Here is a 24,666-nt window from a genome sequence, read left to right on the forward strand (position 1 = left end):
GCCACCCCCTCTAGCTGTGTCAAGTTTGTGGAAAAACGGAGGGAGGGGGGTCCTCGGCTCGTTTGAAATTTTGGGACTTTTCCCGGTGGAATGAGCTGATTTTGTCGTTGAGTTGTGAATTTATAGTTGAGAGGTACGATCATTGTTGGGGTTAAATGGACATTTGTAAGGTTTTTTTTTAATTTTGTTTTTTTTTTAAATCTTTCAGGTTATTGTCATATTGCCATGATTTAAGTAGAATTTTAGAAACGGGCATTTGTAATGTTACAAATTATTATTGTTATATTTTATTTCTGACAATACCAGCACTAGGCTAGAATTGACATTTGTAACGTTTTGAGCAATGAAGTTTTCTCTGAACTCTGAAAATTTAAATTTTCTTTGAAAGTGTTGTATTTTTTCATTGACATATTTGGTAAATTATTAACCGCAGGGTGACCACTCAAATCCCATTTTCAAATTCCCGACTTTTTCCCGACTTTTTCCAGACTTTTCCAGAATGCTCAAATAATACGCATTTCTTATCTAAAGAATGATTTCAAACAAAAAACTTTCTATAGAAAAGTCAATATTAACCACCATTTTTTGTAAATACACAAACTAAACAACAATTTAAAAAAAAAACTTCAAAAATGGAATTTAATTATTATGATTCAGAGTAGAAACACAAACAACTAGTCTTTGAAAAAAATATCGAAAGTTCAACAATACTTCTAACTTCCTTTTTTTTAATTGGCAAAAGTATAGTTTTTGATACTTCGTTTCATCTGGAAATGACAAAAGGTCAAAGATAACTGAACTTAAAATTTCGTTCCTAATTTTTTTTAAACTTCATCATCATTTGAAATTAGAGAATGTGTAATGTGCAGTGCATTACTTCAATAACATTATTTTCGGATTATTAGTAAATTAACCCGGCGTAAGTTCGAGGGTGTAAACTAACAAACTGGTGATTAAAAAGTGACTGTTTATTAAAAAGTTTCGGTTACATTATATAGTTCCTTAAATTTAGTACAATTTTTCAATGCTCTCAATCAAGAGATTTCTCTCTTGTTCTAAACCTCTCTCCTGGACTTTTGTCCTTTTCTTCCATACGCGCATAGCTTGTCTATCTCGCTTACGCGGCGATCATAGTTCGTTCTATGTTTTGTCCTCTCTATTCTAGTGGCGTCGTTCGCTCAATTTCTACTTTCTCTCTGCTTTGATCGATTAATCCGTTTGCTCGATCGTCCCTTTCACTCTATACTTGCTACTTTGTATTCAGGTGCGCGAACATGCTTCGGATGCTTGTTCTCAAGCTCTGTGCGGACAATACCGTCTTTTCGTGTTTCTGATTCTAGGGTCTGATAAACTTGCAGGATATATGGTTATGTCTTCGTTTGAATTTTAACCTTCTGATTTGTACTTCTGAAAAGGGTTTTCTGATGTTCCTAGAAACCTAGCTGCCTTTCCTGTCGATAATGGTTTTCTTGGATTTCGTGTTTCTTACAGGAAATGTAATAAATAAATCTTTCTTCTAAATTACCCGACACCGCTTGGGAATTTCTTGATATTCATGATTGTTGCGTCACAGACAGCGCGAGTAAGTTTTTCCAAATAATTGAAACTACTTCGGTTAATTTAACTTCAACTAAATCTGACACCGTCAGCTACACCGGACCCCGTAAATCTACATCCGTAGGTTTACCACAAATATGAATTTAGTTTTAGTTGTTACATGAGTAAATTGTTTCTTATCTTTATGGGTATTGTTGAATATGATTTCCTTACATTTATGTATTACTTGAAAGATGAAATTAATATTGGAAAAATAATATGATTTATTTGCTTTTACTATATCTATGGTGAATACCTTCTTATTATTCCTTACCCCGTATTGCTTGGGGATCATTTATTAATTTTCGTTTTGCTTATCATCTTTCATTTCGATTTTCTTATTGCCATCATCATCTGATGCATTCCTTTGTTTACGCTTGACGTCGAGAACGGCTAATTTCACGACTGGTCTTGTCAAATACTTTCCTGATGCTGTTTTGATTCTAACTGATCTTACTATCCCGTCTTTTCCGGGTCTTGTGTCGGTTACCAAACATTTGATCCACTTTCCTTTGTTTTCTTCATCAGGAGTTATTGCAATATCTCCAACTTCAATTGATTTCATTTCTTGATTCCAATCTTTGTAAGACTGGGTAAATACTCTTTTATCCATCGGTTCCAGTAGTTATTCGCCAACTGGCTGGACCTTTTCCATTGCTCTCGTAGAGCTTCACCTTTTGAAACATCAGTAAACATTGGTTCCATATCACCGGAACAATTTATCAGAAAGTGATATGGTGTTAAAACTTCATCGTCTTCTGACTCCAGTGGAATATGAGTCAACGGTCTGCTATTTATGATATACTCAATTTCTGTGAGTAAGCCTCGTAGAACATCTTCTGGCATAGTTTCTTGCACTGATGCTAAAATACTTTTGACTTCTTTACCATTCTTTCCCAAACACCTCCAAAATGAGGCGCTGAAGGTGGATTGAAGAACCATTCAATTCCTTCGCTTGCTAATCTCTGACGGATTCTTTTGATTTCATTATTTGCTCCAATGAAATTTGTTCCATTGTCACTGTACAATTGCATAATTCTACCTCGTCTTGATTGAACATTTTTCAAACAAATAAAAAAGGCATCTGTACTCAGATTACGAGACAGATCCAAATAAACCGCTCTTGTTATTAGGCAAGTAAATACTACTCCCCAACGTTTTTCAACACGTCTCCCTATAGAGACATTTACTGGTCCAAAGTAATCTACTCCGGCATAAGTAAACGGTTTAACAAATGGAATTGTTCTGTATGACGGAAGCGCAGCCATTATGGGTGGCTGAGGTTGCGCCGATCTATTTTTGCATAATTGACATGCGTTCTTTACTTTCTTCATTGTTGCTCTAATTTCAATTATCCAGTACTTTTGTCTAACTGATGCTATTGACGCATCCAGTTTCAAATGGTAGAATTTCTCGTGGTAATATTTCAGTATGAGTTTACTGACATGGTGATCTTTCGGTAATATAATTGGAAACTTAGTTGCGTAGTTTAGCACGTCAGCATTTTCCAATCTTCCTCTCGACCTCATCACTCCCTTTTCATCAAGGAACGGTGTGAGACCTCTAAGAGAACTATTTTTCTCAATTGGCAATTCAAATGTTAATGACTTCATTTCGCTCGGGAACTTATCCCACTGAGCCTTTTTAATCAGAACGATTTCAGCTTCACAGAAATCTTCTTTAAGCAATGTATTTTCGTAGGCCATATTCTTAGCTTTCGAAACGATCATTTTCATTATACCACCGATGGCTCGTTTCAAGCGACTCCAATCGGAACACCATTCTATTTGAATGTAACTATAGTTTGGAATTTTGCATTCCCTTATGATATGAACTGGCTTCAATTCTTCATTTGTTTGAAAACGTTTTCCTTTTACAGGCCAGTTTTCTTCTTGATACTTTAGGAAATTTGGACCATGCATCCAAATGGATTCTTTTGTTACAACCTTCGTTGCTTCATCTGCTGGATTGTTGTTCGTGTCTACCCATCTCCATTGAGATACGGTTGTAGAATCGAGTATTTCACTAATTCGTAATCCTACGAATACATTATATGATCTAGCATCAGACTGTATCCAAGCTAGCACTGTCTTCGAATCAGACCAATATATGGTTCTGTCGATTTTCAATCTTAGTTCATTCATTATATTTTCCGCGATTCGAGTTCCTAATACTGCTGCTAATAATTCAAGACGTGGAATGGACAGCATCTTGTTGGGGGCAACACGTGCTTTTGCTGCTACTAGATTTATTTCAATTTGTTCCGATTTAGGATCATCCGAATTTTGGCTGACAGTCCGTAAATATACAACTGCAGCGTATGCTTTATCTGAGGCATCCGCAAATACATGGAGCTCTCGTCGTTTAATGTTAGTCATGGTTGAATAACATCTTGGGAATTTAATGTTTTTAGCAGCTAAAAGTCTAGTTAACCAATGGTTCCAGGACTCATTCAAATCTTCTGGAATTGATTCATCCCATTCTAACCCCAACTTCCACAACTCTTGCATAAATATTTTACCTTGAATTGTAATGTTTGAAATTAATCCCAATGGGTCATATACTCTCATAATCGTGGATAAAATATTCCTCTTCGTTGGGTTTTCCATTTCTTGCAGTTCTTTTACTTTAAAATTGATCGTATCGGTTTCCGTATTCCAAAAAATGCCTAAAACCTTCTCATATAGTTGCTCATCATCTCCAAGCTTTATAGCATTAATTTCCATTCTTTTCGATTCTTCAATACTGTTTAACAATGAATTGGAATTCGATACGAAGTTTCTGATATTATAATGAGCCTTGCCGTGGATCATTATCACATTATTGACTACTTCTTTTGCTTCTTCCAGTAAGTCAAAGCTGTCTAAGTAGTCATCAACATAATGGTTGTTCAAAATTGCATCAACCTCTCTCGGATAATTCTCATGTAATTTTAAGGCATTTTGATTCTTTACAAATTGAGCGCAAGCAGGAGAGCAAGTTGCACCAAATGTCATTACTTGCATAACATAAGTATCTATTTCTGAACTATCCGACTCCCTGAATAAAAATCTCTGGGCATCTTGATCTTCTTTTCTAATCTTTACTTGGTGAAACATTTCCTGAATGTCTCCAGAGATGGCATAACGGCCTTCTCTAAATCTCATCAAAACTCCAAGTAAGTTTGCGTTGGTATCAGGACCGGATAATAGATTTGAATTTAATGATTCTCCTCTTGTCTTTGCTGCTGCATCAAATACCAGCCTAGGTTTAGGCGGTTGTTTGTTTGGATTAATAACGGAAAAGTGTGGTATATAATAAGTTCTTGATGATTTAGTTATTGTTTCGATTTGCGATAACTTTCTGATATATCCTTTTTCTTCGTATTCTTTGACTTTATTGTTATACCACGTTCTTAAGGTCGGATCTCTTCTCATCTTCAGCTCTTGACCTTTCAATCTTGTCAATGCTGCTGAATAACTATCTGGAAATTGAACGTCGTCATGCTTCCATAGTAGACCAATTTCATATTGGCCATTTTCATATTGCAATGTTTCCTTCATAATTTTTCTGCTCTTTCAATTTGTTTCGAAACCAGCGGTTTAATGGATTGTTTTACTCCGAATCCTTCCAATGAGAAGAAGTCGTTCATTAGTTTGTTGATTGACACTTCATCTTCTTCAATTTCGTTATGAAATGCGACGGTAAAATTCTTATTGGGAAATTTACCTGATACTTTTCCATGCAAGACCCAGCCTAATCTGGTTCTATTTGCGATGGGTTGATTGAAGTTGCCCGCTCTTGATTCTAATCCTTGAATAACAAAGGAGTGTGGCAATCCTAATAAAAGTTTTGGAGACTCTTTTCCATAACCTTTCAAGTTAATGTCTTTTAAATACGGATAACGTTTGATCATTTCATCCTTATTTAAGGACTGTTTTGGAAGTGACATACTTCCGATAGTACGCACTTTTCTTAATTCATAAGTATTTCCATGACTTCCTTCAATGTCCACTGTTATTTCTTGACTGTTTTCATCTCTTTGAACATTTCCATCAGTCCACGATAGAGCTAATGGTATCTTAGTGCCCGTTATGGCCAATTCTTTTCTTACATCATCTAGCAACAAACTAGTAGATGAACCGAGATCTAAAAGAGCTAAACCCTAACTCTTTTATCTCCATTTGATAATACCACCGGCATGATTTGATAATACACACTACTATCATTCCTATCATGGTGGTTAACTTGATTTGCTGTATTTTCAGACTTTTTCTCCACGGTAGGAGTTCTTTTGGTTTCGTGAAGCATTGGGTGGTGGTTTATCTTACACCCAGCAATATTGCATTTCCTAGGGTTCTGGCAGTTTCTCGAATTATGGTTCGAGAAGTTACAACAAGCGAAACAAAGTCTATTTTGCTTCACACTTTCTATTCTTTTAGCGACATCCATTTTTGCGAAAACTGGACATTCAGCATTTCTATGAGTTGTTTCATTGCATGAGAAACACTTGTATCTTTTGTCTGATTTTATATCCAAATGAGCATTCAATTTTTCTCTTCTATTGAACCTTTCGCGGTTCCCTGGTTGAGAGTATTCTCCCGTCTTATACGACATCATCATGGTTGCCAATGACTTATGGTCCTTTAGCCATATAGAAAACGATTCTAAATCAGGCAATTTATTTGCTTCAAGCAAATTCACTGCTTTCTCTTTTCAAGCAACGATTTCAGCCATTGCTGACGCAAATTGAATGGTAGTTTTGCTACCAGATCTTGTATCAACCTTTGATCCTTCAGGTAATCAGGTTGTTTCAGTAGTTTGATATTTGTAACTAAGTTCTCGATCGAAGTTACGAAATCAATCATTGATTGTGGGTTCTCCACACTTGGGTTTTTAAGACTGAGTGCATCTTTTAAATATCCTTCATAAAGGAATCGAACGTTACCGAACTGTTCCTTTAAGGATTTCATAATTAGTGGAACATTTGTATGATCTGTCAACAGAGACTCTACGTGAAATAGGGCTTGTCCCTTTAAATGTTTTTCTAGGCGGTTCAGATTTTCCACATCACTGAAGCCTCCTTCTTTTGTAGTTGTTTCAAAGATACTCTGAAACCTGGGCCATACCTTATAAGACCTGTCGAAATCAGGCAAGTCCATGAGGGCTTGTCTGGTCACAATTTTGTTAAGTTGGAGGATTGCAGCCTCCCCACTTGGATTATCAACTACCATTGCAGATTGATTTTCGAGTTGCTCATTTTTAACATCCAATGATGCTTTAAATGCATCCATCATTTCTTTTAAGGTTGCTACCTGATTGTTAGTACTCTTATTGGACATGTAACGGAATGCTTCCTTTTGTGCTTCCATCATTTCGATAATTGGATTTACACTTCCTCTGAGTTTTTCCGCGATGGTCACACATCTTGGACAAAACCATTCTTGTTTCTTGGGTGGATCTTTTGGAACATTTGCACAACTTTTGTGAAACCAATGTTGGCAATCGTCACAACCTATCATCTTATCCTTTTCATCAGCATCATTACAAAGCTGACAGTGACCATTCGTATTGCCACTAAACTTGAACAATTTTGAAGCCATATTGATTCTTTACACTCTTTTTGGTAAATTTGCGATTTTTTCCTAACTGATCACTTCTTACGGGCTAACGTTGTAGACTTACTACTTTTCTGCTGTAGCTCGTTGCGATTGTGATGCTGCGATGCTCGTTGCGCTGCTCGTTACGCTGCTCGTTGCGATGCTCGTTGCGTTGCTGATTCTGCTATGCTTGATGTGATGCTTCGATGTCTCGTTGTCCATACGACGATAGATTTTCCTTCAGATTGATCAGCTTCGATTGACGATTCACTGATGAAACTCCTTGGCGCATGTAAGCTCGACCTGATGTCGAATGCGACCGGGCAATCTCTAATTGACCGGATTTCTTTGTTGTAACGTGCTCTTCCAGTGAACACGACAGTTGCTGACTATTGATATCTAACCGGACTTATTCGATGTCCGGACCAGGCACACTTATCCGCAATTCGGGTGTGACCGAACAGATTTGTCCGGATTTTGACGAACGCACTTTTCCAACCGTATGTTGAAGGCGACCGATCGGCACGTGGCACTTGATCGGATTTTGATGAACACGAGTCAACCTAGACGTTGGTCGCGGCCGAAGGAAAGTGAACTACTTCTCACTTTTTACACATGAGTCACTATCTTGTGAAAACTCGGCAAATTCCACAAACACTTGGTTCTTACTTTTGAACCATCACCAGTTTTGTACTTTTCCTCTCTGGAGCCACCATAAAATGTAATGTGCAGTGCATTACTTCAATAACATTATTTTCGGATTATTAGTAAATTAACCCGGCGTAAGTTCGAGGGTGTAAACTAACAAACTGGTGATTAAAAAGTGACTGTTTATTAAAAAGTTTCGGTTACATTATATAGTTCCTTAAATTTAGTACAATTTTTCAATGCTCTCAATCAAGAGATTTCTCTCTTGTTCTAAACCTCTCTCCTGGACTTTTGTCCTTTTCTTCCATACGCGCATAGCTTGTCTATCTCGCTTACGCGGCGATCATAGTTCGTTCTATGTTTTGTCCTCTCTATTCTAGTGGCGTCGTTCGCTCAATTTCTACTTTCTCTCTGCTTTGATCGATTAATCCGTTTGCTCGATCGTCCCTTTCACTCTATACTTGCTACTTTGTATTCAGGTGCGCGAACATGCTTCGGATGCTTGTTCTCAAGCTCTGTGCGGACAATACCGTCTTTTCGTGTTTCTGATTCTAGGGTCTGATAAACTTGCAGGATATATGGTTATGTCTTCGTTTGAATTTTAACCTTCTGATTTGTACTTCTGAAAAGAGTTTTCTGATGTTCCTAGAAACCTAGCTGCCTTTCCTGTCGATAATGGTTTTCTTGGATTTCGTGTTTCTTACAGGAAATGTAATAAATAAATCTTTCTTCTAAATTACCCGACACCGCTTGGGAATTTCTTGATATTCATGATTGTTGCGTCACAGACAGCGCGAGTAAGTTTTTCCAAATAATTGAAACTACTTCGGTTAATTTAACTTCAACTAAATCTGACACCGTCAGCTACAGAATGATTAAAACATAATTGCTGATATTATTCATTCAAAGGATTTAGAAAAATGTCAAGGAATTTATAAAAAAATGTTTTTGCCATGTTCCCTTTTTAATTTTGTAATTTTTGATATATTTTTTTCAATTTTAATTCATCTAGTGGTCAGTATTTAACTGTTTTTTTTTAAAGAACATTCAGTTTGATATGATTTTATGTTTTACCACTTATTTCAAGCAAAATGTTTGAAGAGACAATTTTTTTTAACAGTTTCGCAATAACTCCAACTTTTTTTGGATTATTTTTTTTGCAATTTCAAAATTTGCTTTACGTTTTCAAAAAGTAAAAAAAGTTTTTAAATTTTGGATTTTTATTTAAACAATTAAAAATATTTACCAAAAAAACCATTGCCAAACTCAAGTTGGAATCTGTTTTCAAATATTCAATCTATGTGACAAAATTAAATAGAATCATAACTCTAAGCGGGCCATTAGGCTCTATTTTTATATTAGTTTATCATTAACTTAACCTCTTGTTTGATAAACAAAAATTAATAGAGATCATATGATTCATGAGATCATATGATTCATTCATTTTTTTTTTTTTTTTTTTTTTGATGATTCATGAAAAATATTATGAAGATCTGTGTCAAAGACTCCAATACTAATTAAGATTTTGAATGTTTTAAACAGCTTTTATATACTCAAATACAGTATGTAAAAAAAGTATTTACACCCCTTGGGCACTATGCACATATTGTGATGAAACATCTAAACAATTTAATGTTGACAGAAACCTAGTACTACGTTTTGTTCAGAAACTCATGCCAGACATTTTGCTACAAAAGCTCATGAAAAGATGATTTCTATAAAAGTTATATAACAAATACTATTACGAAAATAAAAAGGTGCAAAAGTTTGTACACCTTTCGAAAAATTAACATAAATAATGTTATTTGTTGACAAATCACCATAAATCCAGTCTCCCAACTTCAAATAGGCATCCTTGACTGATTAAAAAAATAATTTGGATTGAATATAAAGTTTACTAACTACTTAGTATAAAAGTTTATATAACTCTGGAAATTCTATATAAAACTTATCTAAACTTAATTTTGCAAACTTTTAATTCAACTAAATGTCAATATATTACCATAGAATTGCTAAATAAACATTTTGGAGTGGGTATAACACCGTTTGGGGTATTTGTATCGATAGAATAGATTTTCGTTGGAATTTCGTACCAACCCGGAATTACGTCGTCGGAAAATCCGCCGGCATCCGAACCGGTCCACAATTCTTAAGTCAACCTATGTGGCATCGGAAAGGGCATAGAATTTCCGATCTTTTGATACCCATACATCTAGGTTTTCTATAAAACCCACGATTTTAAATACCTAGGTAAAAACGTTGTTATGGTTTTGTTTGAGCAATCTGCCAAAAATGTATGGAATTTCGTAATTTTTGTTCTCGTGGATCAAACTTACTTTTTGCCCAGGTATTTAAAATCGTGGGTTTTATAGAAAACCTAGATGTATGGGTATCAAAAGATCGGAAATTCTATGCCCTTTCCGATGCCACATAGGTTGACTTAAGAATTGTGGACCGGTTCGGATGCCAGCGGATTTTCCGACGACGTAATTCCGGGTTGGTACGAAATTCCAACGAAAAATCTATTCTATCGATACAAATACCCCCAAAACGGTGTTATACCCACTCCAAAATGTTTATTTGGCAAATTTATGGTAATATATTGACATTTAGTTGAATTAAAAGTTTGCAAAATTAAGTTTAGATAGGTTTTATATAGAATTTCCAGAGTTATATAAACTTTTATACTAAGTAGTTAGTAAACTTTATATTCAATCCAAATTATTTTTTAATCAGTCAAGGATGCCTATTTGGAGTTGGGAGACTGGATTTATGGTGATTTGTCAACAAATAACATTATTTATGTTAATTTTTCGAAAGGTGTACAAACTTTTTGCACCTTTTTATTTTCGTAATAGTATTTGTTATATAACTTTTATAGAAATCATCTTTTCATGAGCTTTTTGTAGCAAAATGTTTGGCATGAGTTTCTGAACAAAACGTAGTACTAGGTTCCTGTCAAACTTTAAATTTTTTACATGTTTCATCACAAAATGTGCATAGTGCCCAAGGGGTGTAAATACTTTTTTGACATACTGTATATTGAAATAGTGAAAAGAACCTTAAATTTTAAGTAAGTTACTAAAGTAGAATTGAGCGAATTTAATTTGAAAATTGCACAGAATATTACAAAATTATTCAAGAATTAAAAAATAATTTTCAAACATGCTTAGAATTCCCGACTTTTCCCGACTTTTTGACAAAAAATCATGAATTCCCGACTTTTTCCCGATTTTTTGCGGATTTTGGCGAATTCCCGACTTTTTCCCGACTTTCCCGATTTCCCGACTTGAGTGGCCACCCTGTAACCGTAGCATAACCGTTACAATGGATGAAACAATTTGTGATACCTTTTGTATCAAAATATTGAAAATTAGGCTTGAAATTTAGTTTTTTAATGTGTTTTTATTACTAATTTAATTTTTTTTAATCTGAAATTAACAAAATAATTTTGTTTTATTTAAACTCGTGTACATTTCAACCCCAATTTTCCCTCCTCTTTCCAGAATGGTTACGCAGCTCAATGGGTGACTGAAACACAGAACCTCATTTTCCTTTCCGTTTCGCCCTCAATAATGAGCGTCTACATTTTGAATGGAAGCTCACACCGAAGATGTAAACCGTAATGTAATCTTTAAAATTCAAATTTCACATCTTCATCTTTAACATTCGAAATTTGAGCAAAAAAAATGTCCGTTTTTACATTGCCAAAGAATTCTCCAACAATCAATAAAACCAGTTCATTGCTTTTGCGGCGCCTTAATTTATACACTCTCAAAACTCCCATTAACGCATGCACAAGTGAACATTACCGAAGCTCCGTGGTTTCCGCGGGTTTCCGGTTTAATGGCCAAGGGGTAAGGCGATTTGTTTTGGGCGCCACAGTTTAAATTACCCTTTTCTGTAAAAAAAAAGCAAAATGGTTCGACAAATTTGAATTTGTAAATTTACCATATTTGTATGTAATTTTACCAATCGTTATAAATAAATTGAAATTTTACTCAGCTTTTGATGCAAAATTACACATTGAGAAAATGTGTACTAAACGTTTAAAAAAATGTGCTAAATTTCATTTTTTTTTTCAAATGTAGATTTATTTTTAAGTTATTAATTTAGGTAAAATTACATAAAATTTATGTAAATTTACACCTTCAAATTTTGAACGCACCGTTACCGAGTAAAGTTAGTCCAAAAACGGGTACAACTAGACCCAAATTAGGTACATTCGTCATATTTCACCTTCCCGTGTTGGCAGCCAAGAAACCAACCAATTCGTTTTCCAATAAATCGTGAAAAATGGCCACCACGGAAGACGCCACCGTCGTCGCCGCCATCTTTGTTAAGGTCGTTCCACAAGACCTCACGGCGTAACGTGGCGTCATGCGTATCCCATTCATTTTAATTTTCCCGCTATTTACTTTACATTTATTGGCCCTCCCACCGGGATCGGCCGCCAAGACCGACCAACCCGAAACCACAACGCGATGACCATGCCCCCAAGGAGGGGGGGTAAAGGATTCGGGGTGAACGGGGACAGCGCGCGGAGCGACGGCACCGTGGGAAGTAATAAAATGTAATCTTGTTGAATAAAATTAGCGGGAAAATTGCCTTTTGATGAGGTTTCTTTCTCTGTGGTGGACGAAAAAGTAAAACTGGCAACACTGCTGTCAGATTTAATAATTGTGCCTTGATTTAAAAAGCAAACAATTTGACAGATAAATTTACCTTGCAATATTGTTGTGTTTGTGTGTAGCGATAACCAAAGGGCGACCATATGAAATGATTTATGTTGAGTCCCCGAGCGCAATCTGGGAATGTGTGGCAATGGAAGTTAATTTATCTGATTGACCGGAAATGTGCGGCCTTTTTTTTATTTTTCAATTTACAATATCAATAAAACAAAGCGGAAATAAAAATGTAAGTTCCTTTGTTTCGTCGATAAATTAGCCGCGCACACACACACACAGCCATAAGCCAACACAATGGTCGGTAGTGTAAATTAAGTACATTGCATTGTATTTACACTCTCAAATAATCGAACGAATGCATGCAAACATTCTCAAACAAACAGATACATCAAATTAAACAGCGAGAGGGATGTGTGTGTAAGTGCGGTATTTTTAATCGAACCGCATCGGGATTTAATTCAATTTCGGGTTTAATTTAATCGACCATAAGGGTGGGTTTAGTGAGATTGTAATGATAAGTTATTTTCGTCCTGTTTTTTCATCATTCAGGACCAAGCTTGAACTGGGAACACTTGTAGAAGATTTTGCATGCACTTGTTTTGGGATTTTTCACGAAGAAAACAAGAAACTTGAAGTTTTCAAAGTCACATCCAAACCAAGGCTGTATATCATAGGTACTCGCTATTTTGCTTGGCATTAGTGTGAGTGCATGGCTCCGTGCCACTAAAACCAAAACAATAACAAACGAACAATGGAGCGTGCCAGGAAAACCAAAACATAAACAATGTCAGTGTCAGTGGAGTGAGAGAGTCAGAGATAACGATTTTGACAACCGCACTACTACACACTCAATCGCGAGTACCTTAGGTAGAAAGCCATGCATCCAAACAGCCTTTAATTTTCTAGTACCAATAGGGGAGCTGGGGGTAAGACGGCCAGGCGGGGTAAGACGGCCACCCCCCTGTTTTAATAAGTATACTAATGAATATTACTAAAATGTTTAGCAATACTGTTCCTCATTCTGAATAATGCATATGGAGTCACTTTTGCCAAATATATTATTTGAAATAGTATAAAAATAGCTCAAAATAAACAAATAATTTTTTAACTTGAAACTGGATGTAATTTCATGAATTACAACTTAGGCATTTTTGTTAGAAAACAATATGTTTTCTTGTCTTCAAATATTTTTTCATGTTAAATTGAAGTTTTCCCTAGATTATGTCCCTGGAAAAAGTTCAAAAAATGCGATGAACTGTTTACAAAAAATGTTTAAAAAAATAATTTATTTGGGGGCAAGACGGCCCCTCTTCCGGGGGTAAGACGGCCACCCGTAATTTGTAGATTTTATTTGATATAGGTTATATTTTTGACGGTTTTTGACTATTAAGACATATTTGTAGATAAAGGAAAAGCATTTTCAATAAAACTATCCATTTTTAATCGAAATGCTGTTAACTACCGTTTCGACAACATTCTTTACTGTGATATAGCAAAACTCATTGAATAGTATGAAATCCTACCAAACTTTTCATAAAAATCGCTAATTTTATATTGTTTACATAATTTTGATTTACTTATTCTAATCAAAATACACAAACTAATTATTTGGCATTAAATTGTGTTTGTTTTGTAGTAAAAATTCACAGTTTTTAATAAAATGTGGTCGCAATAATATGAAATTAACTGAACCAAAATATGAAATTTTTTTAAATGCATTTTTGTTCACATTTGAAACTTGATTTTTTTCAACTAAAATAGTTATGATGTTCAGAGAAGTCTGTTCAACCAACCATGTAGGTGTTTGGCTGGATTTAGCAAAGTTATTAAGGGACCATCCATAAACCACGTAGACACTTTAGGGGGGGGGTATTGCGATTGTCCACGATCCATACAAAAAAGTTTTATTTTGTATGGGCAATTGTCCACGAGGGGGGGGGGGGGCTAACAGATTCCCAAAAAAGTGTCCACGTGGTTTATGGATGGTCCCTAAGTTAATTTTTGCAATTCCGTCGTGAAACTACTTACTTTTCCTGTCATTCTTGAACGACGACATAGCTTACTTTTCTGTACCAAAAATAACAGAATCGAATAGCAACACTTTTAAAAATAAATGCTGAAAAGTTGAACTTTTCAGCACTTGTTTCGAAAAGTAACACTTTTCAACATTTTTTGATTTAAACGATTTATTGACAAAATACATGAAAATTTGACATAAAATTTCAATCAGTGTGTGTTTTTTGGAATTGCAAAAAATGTTGTATGGAACTCGTTGCAAAACTTGATTTTTTCATCACTCTTCGTATTTATCCAACTCGGTGAACCTCGTTGGATAAATGTACGACTCGTGCTGAAAAAATCCTCTTTTTGCAACTTGTTGCATAAACTACTATTATAGCACTGACCGTCTTAACCCACATGGCTGGCCGTCTTACCCCGCGTGTTTCGTATATATACGATTTCAATTATTTTTTAAAAAAGCTGTTGTACAGTAGGGTGGTCCAAATCCGGACTTTTTTGGGGCTACCCCCTGAAATCAAAGATTGACCCATCACTAGGCTAAATTCCAAATTTGAGCTCATTCTGACCACGGGAACCCCTCCCTCCAATCGCTTAAAGTTTGTATGGGAAAAATCGTCAAAATGTATGGAGAAAAGCAACTGTTTTACTTATTTACCTGTGAAAGGCGCCATAATTATCCGATTCTTACCATTTCTCAAATGTAGAACCTTCATTAAATTTAAAACAACTTTCCCGAAGACACCATATTTTTAGGATTTTTTCCCGCGAAGTTATTAGCGCCCATAACTGACTCTTTTTGCGCGGCCAGCTGTAAGGGGCTACCTAACAACGATGTTTATTTCCAATTCGTACACGCACGTGCTCTCTCTCAGGTTCAAACTCTCTCACGAGCTTGCTCGCCTGCCTGCCTGCCTGCCTGTTTACCTATAAGCGCGCGCTGTTTCTCTGCTTGGACTTTTGTCGTCGTCGTCGTTTTTGTTTGCTATTCGCTGCGCTGCGTTTCTGGCATGTTTATTATGATTTTCAAGTAAAATAGCAGGATTGTTTTGAGATATAAAATTTAATGTAATATGTGATCAACAAAACGAAAAAAAAACACAGCAATAGATATCATATTATAAGAGCGTGTGAGAGAGAATACAAATTTGATGAATTAGTTCATCCATGAATCGTTATCTGTTCTGATCCAAACCTAATTGCAAACGTTTTGGATTTTAATTTATCTGCTTTTGTTACAAGAAATACCATGCAGTTTTTTTTAGATAAAAAAGGAAGGAATTTTCTTTAGATTTTTTTTTAAACTGAATCCAAATGAGTATCTTAAAGGAAGGCCGCAACTGCAAGATCTGAAGGTAGTTTACGATTGTGCAGAAAGAGATGTTCCCTGAATCGAAAAAATTACAGGTAAACTGACAAAAAATGATAAACAGTTGCAATATTTGTTGCAGGTGGTCTAGGAAAACAGAACGAAATTTCCAGAAAGAATAAAAGAATAATTTTAGAGAGTATGAATGAAAATTTGCAGCAATAATTCTAAAATTGCCTTGATTTGTTCTGATTTGTACTAAAGTATATTTTTGTTAAAGCAAACTACCTAAAGGAACAACATTCGTATTGCCTGAAGATTTTTTTTTAAATAATTGAATCATTATCATGTTTCTTTAGCATATACGAAAAACTGCGTGTAATGCTTGGAAAAACAAACAAACCCTGTTCTCATGACTTTTGCTGTAATTTTTTAATTGAGCCTAAGCCTAAGCCTAATTCATCAAATTTGTATTCTCTCTCGCACGCTCTTATAATATGATATCTATTGCTGTGTTTTTTTCGTTTTGTTGATCACATATTACATTATATTTAATATCTCAAAACATTCCTGCTATTTTAGTTGAAAATCATAATAAACATGCCAGAAACTCAGCGCAGCGAATAGCAAACAAAAACGACGACGACGACAAAAGTCCAAGCAGAGAAACAGCGCGCGCTTGTAGGTAAACAGGCAGGCAGGCAAGCTCGTGAGAGAGTTTGAACCTGAGAGAGAGCACGTGCGTGTACGAATTGGAAATAAACATCGTTGTTAGGTAGCCCCTTACAGCCGGCCGCGCAAAAAGGATCAGTTTTGGGCGCTAATAACTTCGCGGGAAAAAATCCTAAAAATATGGTGTCTTCGGGAAAGTTGTTCTAAATTTAATGAAGGTTCTACATTTGAGAAATGGTAAGAATCGGATAATTATGGCGCCTTCCACAGGTAAAAAAGTAAAACAGTTGCTTTTCTCCATACATTTTGACGATTTTTCCCATACAAACTTTAAGCGATTGGAGGGAGGGGTTCCCGTGGTCAGAATGAGCTCAAATTTGGAATTTAGCCTAGTGATGGGTCAATCTTTGATTTCAGGGGGTAGCCCCAAAAAAGTCCGGATTTGGACCACCCTATTGTACAGTATTGAAAAATGGGTTTTTAAATCAACTAATTTATGTCATGTCTATAATGGACTACTAGTAGAACAATATGTAAGTAATTTGAGGTCAAAATAACCTGTTGTGTAAATTTTATGGCCGTCTTACCCCCATCTCCCCTACCTCAGCAATATGACAGTAGATTCAATGTTAAATAATTGAACATTTGTGAAATTAGCTGAACTTTTCAAGATCGATCAGAAAATTCCTTCAAATGATACAAATTTTCGAATATTAACGTACCATTTTTGTAGGGACAGCAGCCACAATTGTGTGAACCAATAACACAAAATGACTTCATTGGTCATAGGAAAGGCCTTCACAAAGTTTGAGCCAATTTAAAAAAAAAATATAAAATCCATTTCCGATTTTAGTGTAGAATTGTTCAATAGTTTTTATTATTTAGAAAATTGTTAATCTAGTACACTGGCGGTACCACGCTCTGACAGATTTTCCGACTCGTGACACCGGAGTAAACATTAGTAAATAAATCAGTTCCAATTCGTGACACTAATCACACGCCAGAAAATTGACTCCACCGTTCGTTTCGTTAGCCCAGCTGGCTAACCATTCAAGCCCATAATTATTCGTATAATTTCATACAAGTACGAGGGCAAAAAATAGAACTCCAACAAGTAATTAATTGTCATGTCCTCGACGACGTGAACGGCCATAATTGGCTTTCTCATGAAAGTACAAAATCACACGCTTACACAGACACACAACTCTACTCGCGCTCTGTCATTGTCATCGTGTCATTTAATAACTGATGCTTATCAGTTGCTACTCACACATGTTCACATTTTTTTTTGTTTTCTCGTACGCATCGATGCATTGAAAAACAATCGCGTAGGGCGAATGGGCGGAAAATTGATTTTTAAGGTTTAAATTGCAATTTTATTACAAACACAAACGGGACTCTCATAACTCATAAATCCAGCAGTTCTAGCAATGGGCCAGAGTTCAATTTCCATTTAATCCCTCCGTAGACAAACACATTCACACTCAAACGAACATTCGATTTGAAAACGCAAACAGAACAAAAACAACAGATAATCCCCCCCTTCGACGGCGAGTGCTGCCACCTCGCGGCATAAATCTCGATTCGGGAAATTGAAACATTTCATCACACGCTCACACAAACTCATAAAATCGTTATCACTGGTTCATTCACACAACACACACTTTGAAAGGGAAGACTGGACACGCAATTCACACCACAGACACAGTCAAACTATTTATTTCCCCCCAAAGAGTCGTGCTTTTTTACCCTCACACACACACACAAACCCACGTTTCGTGCTTCATGGTTTCTCCCCTCGACGTTCATTTTCATTTTTTTTTGGAGGTTTCCACCCCGAAAAAAAAACCCACCTTCCCTTATAATCCCAGTCGATCGAACCACTCGCGCGCGTTACTTCTCTTTGGTCTCGCTCGCGGTCCGACACCGAAGTTGTCAGGAAAATAAAAACAAAACAGCAGAAACAATTGGTTGAACAAAAGATAGAAACGAAACATTGAGGAAAAATAAACAAAAGTTTAAATTTTGGTAACCAGAAACAAAACGCGAACGTCAGGACGCTAATTTATTTGCACCAAAATTTGAAAAACTGTTCTTATTATACTGTATTATTATTAGTTAGTTAAATTTTGTTTGATTTGAATTCTTTTTTTTTTTTTGTTTCATGCATTTTCGAGTATTTAATTTAGTATACCCCAATGCTTGCTAACCCTTTCTAATATCCTTTCTTGTCTTAACTTTAATCATAAAAATATATCTTTTCTAATGTCATCCTAATTTCCAAGATTCAATTTAAAAAAAAGTTTTTTTTTTATTTTTCAAACATTTTGTTTCATAATTTTGTTCAAATTTCGTTTTTTAATATGGAACTGCCTGCGGCTTTACTGGCATGCCCCAAATTACATTATCCCCCATATTTTCCCCCCTTGAACTGCATGCAGACGACATCAGAAAAATTCACAATTCACGATAATTAAAATAAGCATATACACCGGTCACCACCAAATTGTAGTCCCAAATTCACCACAATTGGCAACCAACCCCAACTGTCCCTATCTCGACGGAATCAAAACAAATCACGTGCCGTGTGTGTGTTTTGTTTACCTTTATTTTGACTAGTTTTGATTTTTGTCTACGCAAGCAAACGTCACACGTCAAAAAAATTGCAGCCATTTTTGCAAATCGAGCTACCTTTTTTACAACATTTTTGTTATTTTTTCAACGTAACGTAGAGTTTACCCCACTGCCCCCACCCCCGATGAGTCGCGTCCACCAGTCACTCTTTGTGCCATTTTCCGTGTCATTTAATCTGTCTCATCAAACTGACCCCTCCTCCTTCACCGTCTTGAGTGTATGTGTCAAATGTCCAAACGTCATCGAAATGTCATCAAAACGTCAAGCGCTTCACATCAAATTTCAAGCATTTTTCATCAAAAGTAAGCATTTTAAGGTTTCAAAAATGCTTTGAAATGTTTCAAAACAAAACAATGACAGATGTCGTCCCCTTTGTAAAATGCACGATTATCCAAAAAATGCTTACTTTTAACTTTAAATACACCCAAAAGTACCCACTGACAGCTGATTAATTATGATTTAAAAGCACAATTTTACTTGGTTAAGGCATCTCGAAGCCGCACCAATCATACACAAACCCCCCCCCCCCCTCTTCACTCACACTTATCAGCACCGCCCCCTCTCAATTTGCGAGCGAACGAAATAGTTACACCGCCCCCCTCCCCCTCGCAACCACTAAACGCACCACCCCCGGAGCACCGTTACACTCTAATTTGAAATGAGCACCGTTTTTTCACCAATACAATTTACCATAGAATGTAAGCAAAACGTATATTCGTCGACACCATTTTCACCATTTATTATTATTGTTATGATATGGCGATTGAAATCAGAAGCAATCAAGGCAAAAATTAGAAAAAAAATATCATCACCCACCTCAACCCACCCCTCGCTTTTTGGCTGTGAAGTTCGTTTGATTTTCCGCTCCTGTCCCCACCACTCGAAATTCCCCACAACCGCATTATCTGTGCTGACCCAGGCAAAAGGAACTTTTTTTTGTCTAGCTCCGGAAGCGGATGATGCTAACGAACGCTTTTTGTGCGCGTCTGGTGATCAGCTTCGCCAGCACTACCCACCAATACCCACCAAACTATTAGTACCCACCACCTGAACCCACCAAATCAAACAGATAAAAAAACACCAAAAAGCTACCCCTCGTTTTCCACCCACCCCGCCCCCCTGGATTGTTTTCAAGATTGCCTCTATAAAACCTAACCTCTAATTTTAAGTGCATTTAGTGCACGTGCCTCTTGTCAAACAAAAAAGGAGAGGAGAAACGAAACCAGCGTTTTTACTAGAATGTGTCCCCTTTTTTCTTCTTCTCTTCTTATCTCTTTTATTCCCTTATCTTTCTCTCTCTCTCTCCTGTACTATGTGTCATTATGTAACTTTCACCAACAAAAAAAAACCCCGCCCTACCCCGCCATCCGAACCTAACCTCAACCACGTCACGTGAACACGCCGCTGTTCTTGAAATATTTCACAAACAACAACAAAAAAAACTACATCATGTCACATCACTTACACCCACCACCACGACAACAATCACCAACCAACCAACCAAAAACAAAACTCTCTAGCCGAAGCCATCCTGGGACGGCACAGCACGCTGGAGGTCAAATCGCTGCACCTGGGCGGGCTGTTCCACGCCGAGGAGGAGATCCAGATGACGGCCGCCATGCCCAACTTTGTCGGCCAGCTGCAGGGCTTCGTGTACAACGGGCACCGGTAAGTGGGTAGAGCAGTGAACCCCTTGGGGATGATGTTTGCCAAGTGGTCCGAAACGTAGCGGATTGCACTTTGAAATGTTTCATGCTTTCCGTTCAGTTAACAGAATAGAGTGATTCTAAAATTCTAAAATTCTAAAATTCTAAAATTCTAAAATTCTAAAATTCTAAAATTCTAAAATTCTAAAATTCTAAAATTCTAAAATTCTAAAATTCTAAAATTCTAAAATTCTAAAATTCTAAAATTCTAAAATTCTAAAATTCTAAAATTCTAAAATTCTAAAATTCTAAAATTCTAAAATTCTAAAATTCTAAAATTCTAAAATTCTAAAATTCTAAAATTCTAAAATTCTAAAATTCTAAAATTCTAAAATTCTAAAATTCTAAAATTCTAAAATTCTAAAATTTTAAAATTCTAAAATTCTAAAATTCTAAAATTCTAAAATCTAAAATTCTAAAATTCTAAAATTCTAAAATTTAAAATTCTAAAATTCTAAAATTCTAAAATTCTAAAATTCTAAAATTTAAAATTCTAAAATTCTAAAATTCTAAAATTCTAAAATTCTAAAATTCTAAAATTTAAAATTCTAAAATTCTAAAATTCTAAAATTTAAAATTCTAAAATTCTAAAATTCTAAAATTTAAAATTCTAAAATTCTAAAATTCTAAAATTCTAAAATTCTAAAATTCTAAAATTCTAAAATTCTAAAATTCTAAAATTCTAAAATTCTAAAATTCTAAAATTCTAAAATTCTAAAATTCTAAAATTCTAAAATTCTAAAATTCTAAAATTCTAAAATTCTAAAATTCTAAAATTCTAAAATTCTAAAATTCTAAAATTCTAAAATTCTAAAATTCTAAAATTCTGAAATTCTAAAATTCTAAAATTCTAGAATTCTAAAATTATAAAATTTTAAAATTCTAAAATTCTAAAATTCTAAAATTCTAAAATTTTAAAATTCTAAAATTCTAAAATTCTACACTTCTAAAATTCTAAAATTCTAAAATTCTAAAATTCTAAGATTCTAAAATTCTAAAATTCTAATATTCTAAGATTCTAAAATTCTAAAATTCTATTATTCTAAGATTCTAAAATTCTAAAATTCTAAAATTCTAAAATCCTAAAATTCTAAAATCCTAAAATTCTAAAATTCTAAGATTCTAAAATTCTAAAATTCTAAAATTCTAAAATTCTAAAATTCTAAAATTCTAAAATTCTTAAATTCTTAAATTCTTAAATTCTTAAATTCTTAAATTCTTAAATTCTTAAATTCTTAAATTCTAAAATTCTAAAATTCTAAAATTCTAAAATTCTTAAATTCTAAAATTCTAAAATTCTAAAATTCTAAAATTCTAAAATTCTAAAATTCTAAAATTCTAAAATTCTAAAATTCTAAAATTCTAAAATTCTAAAATTCTAAAATTCTAAAATTCTAAAATTCTAAAATTCTACAATTCTACAATTCTACAATTCTAAAACTCTCGCTCCTTTTGAGTAAGGAATTACAAAACTGGAGTTTTTTTTAAAAAAAAGGTCCAATAAACCAAAATTTCAGTTTTTGCTTTTTGAGTATTTGTAAATACCCCTGACTCAAGGCGATTTTAAAACACCCAAAAAGCAAAAACTGGAAAATTAGTTTATTGGACCTTTTCAAAAAAACTCAAGAAAAGCAGCTAGCATATGAAATATTTCAATATTTTTTTACAAAAAAAAACATTTCAAATTTCATTTTTGAAAAATTCTCAGCTACATTGACCTCGTCAAGACGCTCGGACCGGAGCTGTCCGCCTTGCCGACTACGACGTTCAAGCTGACGGCCCGCTTTGTCAACTCCCCACCGGGATCTCCGTACTTGCCGGCCACCTTCCGGTCGAAGCACTCGTACGTGGGTCTCCCCATGCTCAAGGCGTACTCGTCCGTGTTCATCGACTTCCGCTTCAAGACTCTGGAGCCTAACGGCTTGCTGTTCTACAACGGTGGCAAGCGGTCGGACTTCCTGGCGGTTGAACTGGTCAACGGGCACATTCACTACGTGTTTGACGTCGGCGATGGACCGATTACGGTGCGGGACAAGGCCCGGATCCACATGAACGACAACCGGTGGCACTCGGTCAGCATCCGTAGGCCAGGACCGAAGACGCACACGCTGGCGGTGGACGAGTCCATCGAGATCTACACGGCCAGCGGGAACAACATGCACCTGGAGCTGGAGGGGATCCTGTACGTCGGCGGTGTCTTCAAGGACATGTACACCCGGCTACCGTCCAGCATTGCGTCCCGCTCCGGCTTCGAGGGTTGCATGGCCTCGGTTGACCTCGCGGACAGTTCCCCGAGCCTCACGGAGGACGCCGTCGTTCCGAGCTCGCTGGTCGTGTCCGGCTGCGAAGGACCCACCAAGTGTAGCCAGAACGCGTGCGCCAACCGGGGAATCTGCGTCCAGCAGTGGAACGCGTACGCCTGCGAGTGCGACATGACTTCGTTCACCGGGCCAACCTGTTACGATGGTAAGACGGGTCTCGGGGACTGTCTGCGGGAAGAAGATTCTGAAGATCGCTGTTCCTTTGCAGAATCCATCTCGTACGAGTTCGGCAATAACAAGGGCCTAATCCAGTACACGTTCCCGCCGGGTCGCCAACCGGACACCGAAGAGGACAACATCGCACTGGGCTTCGTAACGACTAAGTCGGACGCCGTCCTGCTACGGGTCGAAAGCTCAACCACCCAGGACTACATCGAAATGGAGATTGTAAGATCGAGAGACCTCGGGAGCGACCTCCAAACGCTAACCACTTGTTCTCCTTCCAGGTCGAAGGCAATGTGTTCATCGTGTACAACGTCGGCTCGCACGATCTCCCGCTCGGCGAGATCGGCGTCAAAGTCAGTGACAATAACTACCACATCGTGCGCTTCACCCGATCCGGAGCGAACGCAACGCTCCAGATCGACGACTACAACGTCCAAACGCTGTTCCCGTCCGGTAGGTGTTGCCAGAGCCCGTCAAGCTTGAAATATTTCAGAGTGAAATGTTTCTCCTTCCGCAGGCCACCAGTCGACGATCTTCACCTCGATGGCCAACATCCAGGTCGGCGGGAAGATCGCCCGTAACGGGCGGGCCCGCATCGAGCGGCCGTTCGCGGGCGTCATCGCCGGCCTGTCCGTGAACCGGCTCCGGGTGCTGGACCTGGCGGCGGAGCGCGACCCCCACATCAACGTGCGCGGTGATGTGCAATTGGTAACTGGCGTTTTAGATAGAAATGACCAAAGAATGCAGCAGGTTAGAATTTTAAACAAAAAGCAATTTGTAAAACTAAACTTCAATCTCAACCAAACAAGACCACCAAAACAGTCGCTCGTTTATTTTTATATAATTACTAGGGTTGTTTGTTTATTTTATCTGAAAATATTTCTACTAATCGGTTGTTTGTTTTCGTTCGTTTCGGCACTTTGCATCGGTAGATCCAAATTCTTTAACGTTTGACACTCGCATGCAAGTCGTACCAGTAGCGCCTTGCATGCAAGCGTCACCAAACTAACTTCTATTGCTTTATTTTTCGTTCTTCGCCAAACAATCCGATCAAAATTTCGAAAAGTGTCGCCATTTTGTTGAACCTAGAAGTGTAAATGTCTGTTTTGTGCTGTCCCGTTTCTTGACGACTATTTAACAACAACAACAAAAAATCGAGTGAACGACGTACTGTTATGTTTTCGATAAACTAGCTACGTGTTTGTGTTCTGCACCACTTTAACAAACTTCAAGCGCACAGTAACTATTGTTTGTGTAACCGACGTGTGAATAGCCTTAACCACCTTGTTTACTTTCATTCAAATCGCTCTCTATCTCTAGGTGTCTAGA

General features: G+C 36.5%; 1 protein-coding gene across 11 annotated transcripts in view; it reads left to right on the forward strand.

The window, feature by feature from the left end:
• The window catches only part of LOC6046532 (neurexin-1), a 163,409-nt gene that overhangs the window by 130,953 nt on the left and 7,790 nt on the right, over positions 1-24,666 (forward strand). For 9 of the 11 annotated variants that reach the window (XM_038248373.1, XM_038248372.1, XM_038248377.1 and 6 more), the window contains exons 16-20: positions 20,666-20,813; positions 22,560-23,317; positions 23,381-23,559; positions 23,619-23,790; positions 23,855-24,087. In XM_038248373.1, coding sequence (XP_038104301.1) covers positions 20,666-20,813; positions 22,560-23,317; positions 23,381-23,559; positions 23,619-23,790; positions 23,855-24,087 — 1,490 coding nt within the window. The remainder of the gene's footprint in view (positions 1-20,665; positions 20,814-22,559; positions 23,318-23,380; positions 23,560-23,618; positions 23,791-23,854; positions 24,088-24,666) is intronic. The other 2 variants (XM_038248381.1, XM_038248382.1) reach the window with 1 other exon arrangement.

This window comes from Culex quinquefasciatus, chromosome 1 (genome assembly GCF_015732765.1).
Source record: "Culex quinquefasciatus strain JHB chromosome 1, VPISU_Cqui_1.0_pri_paternal, whole genome shotgun sequence".
Taxonomy (NCBI): Eukaryota; Metazoa; Arthropoda; class Insecta; order Diptera; family Culicidae; genus Culex; species Culex quinquefasciatus.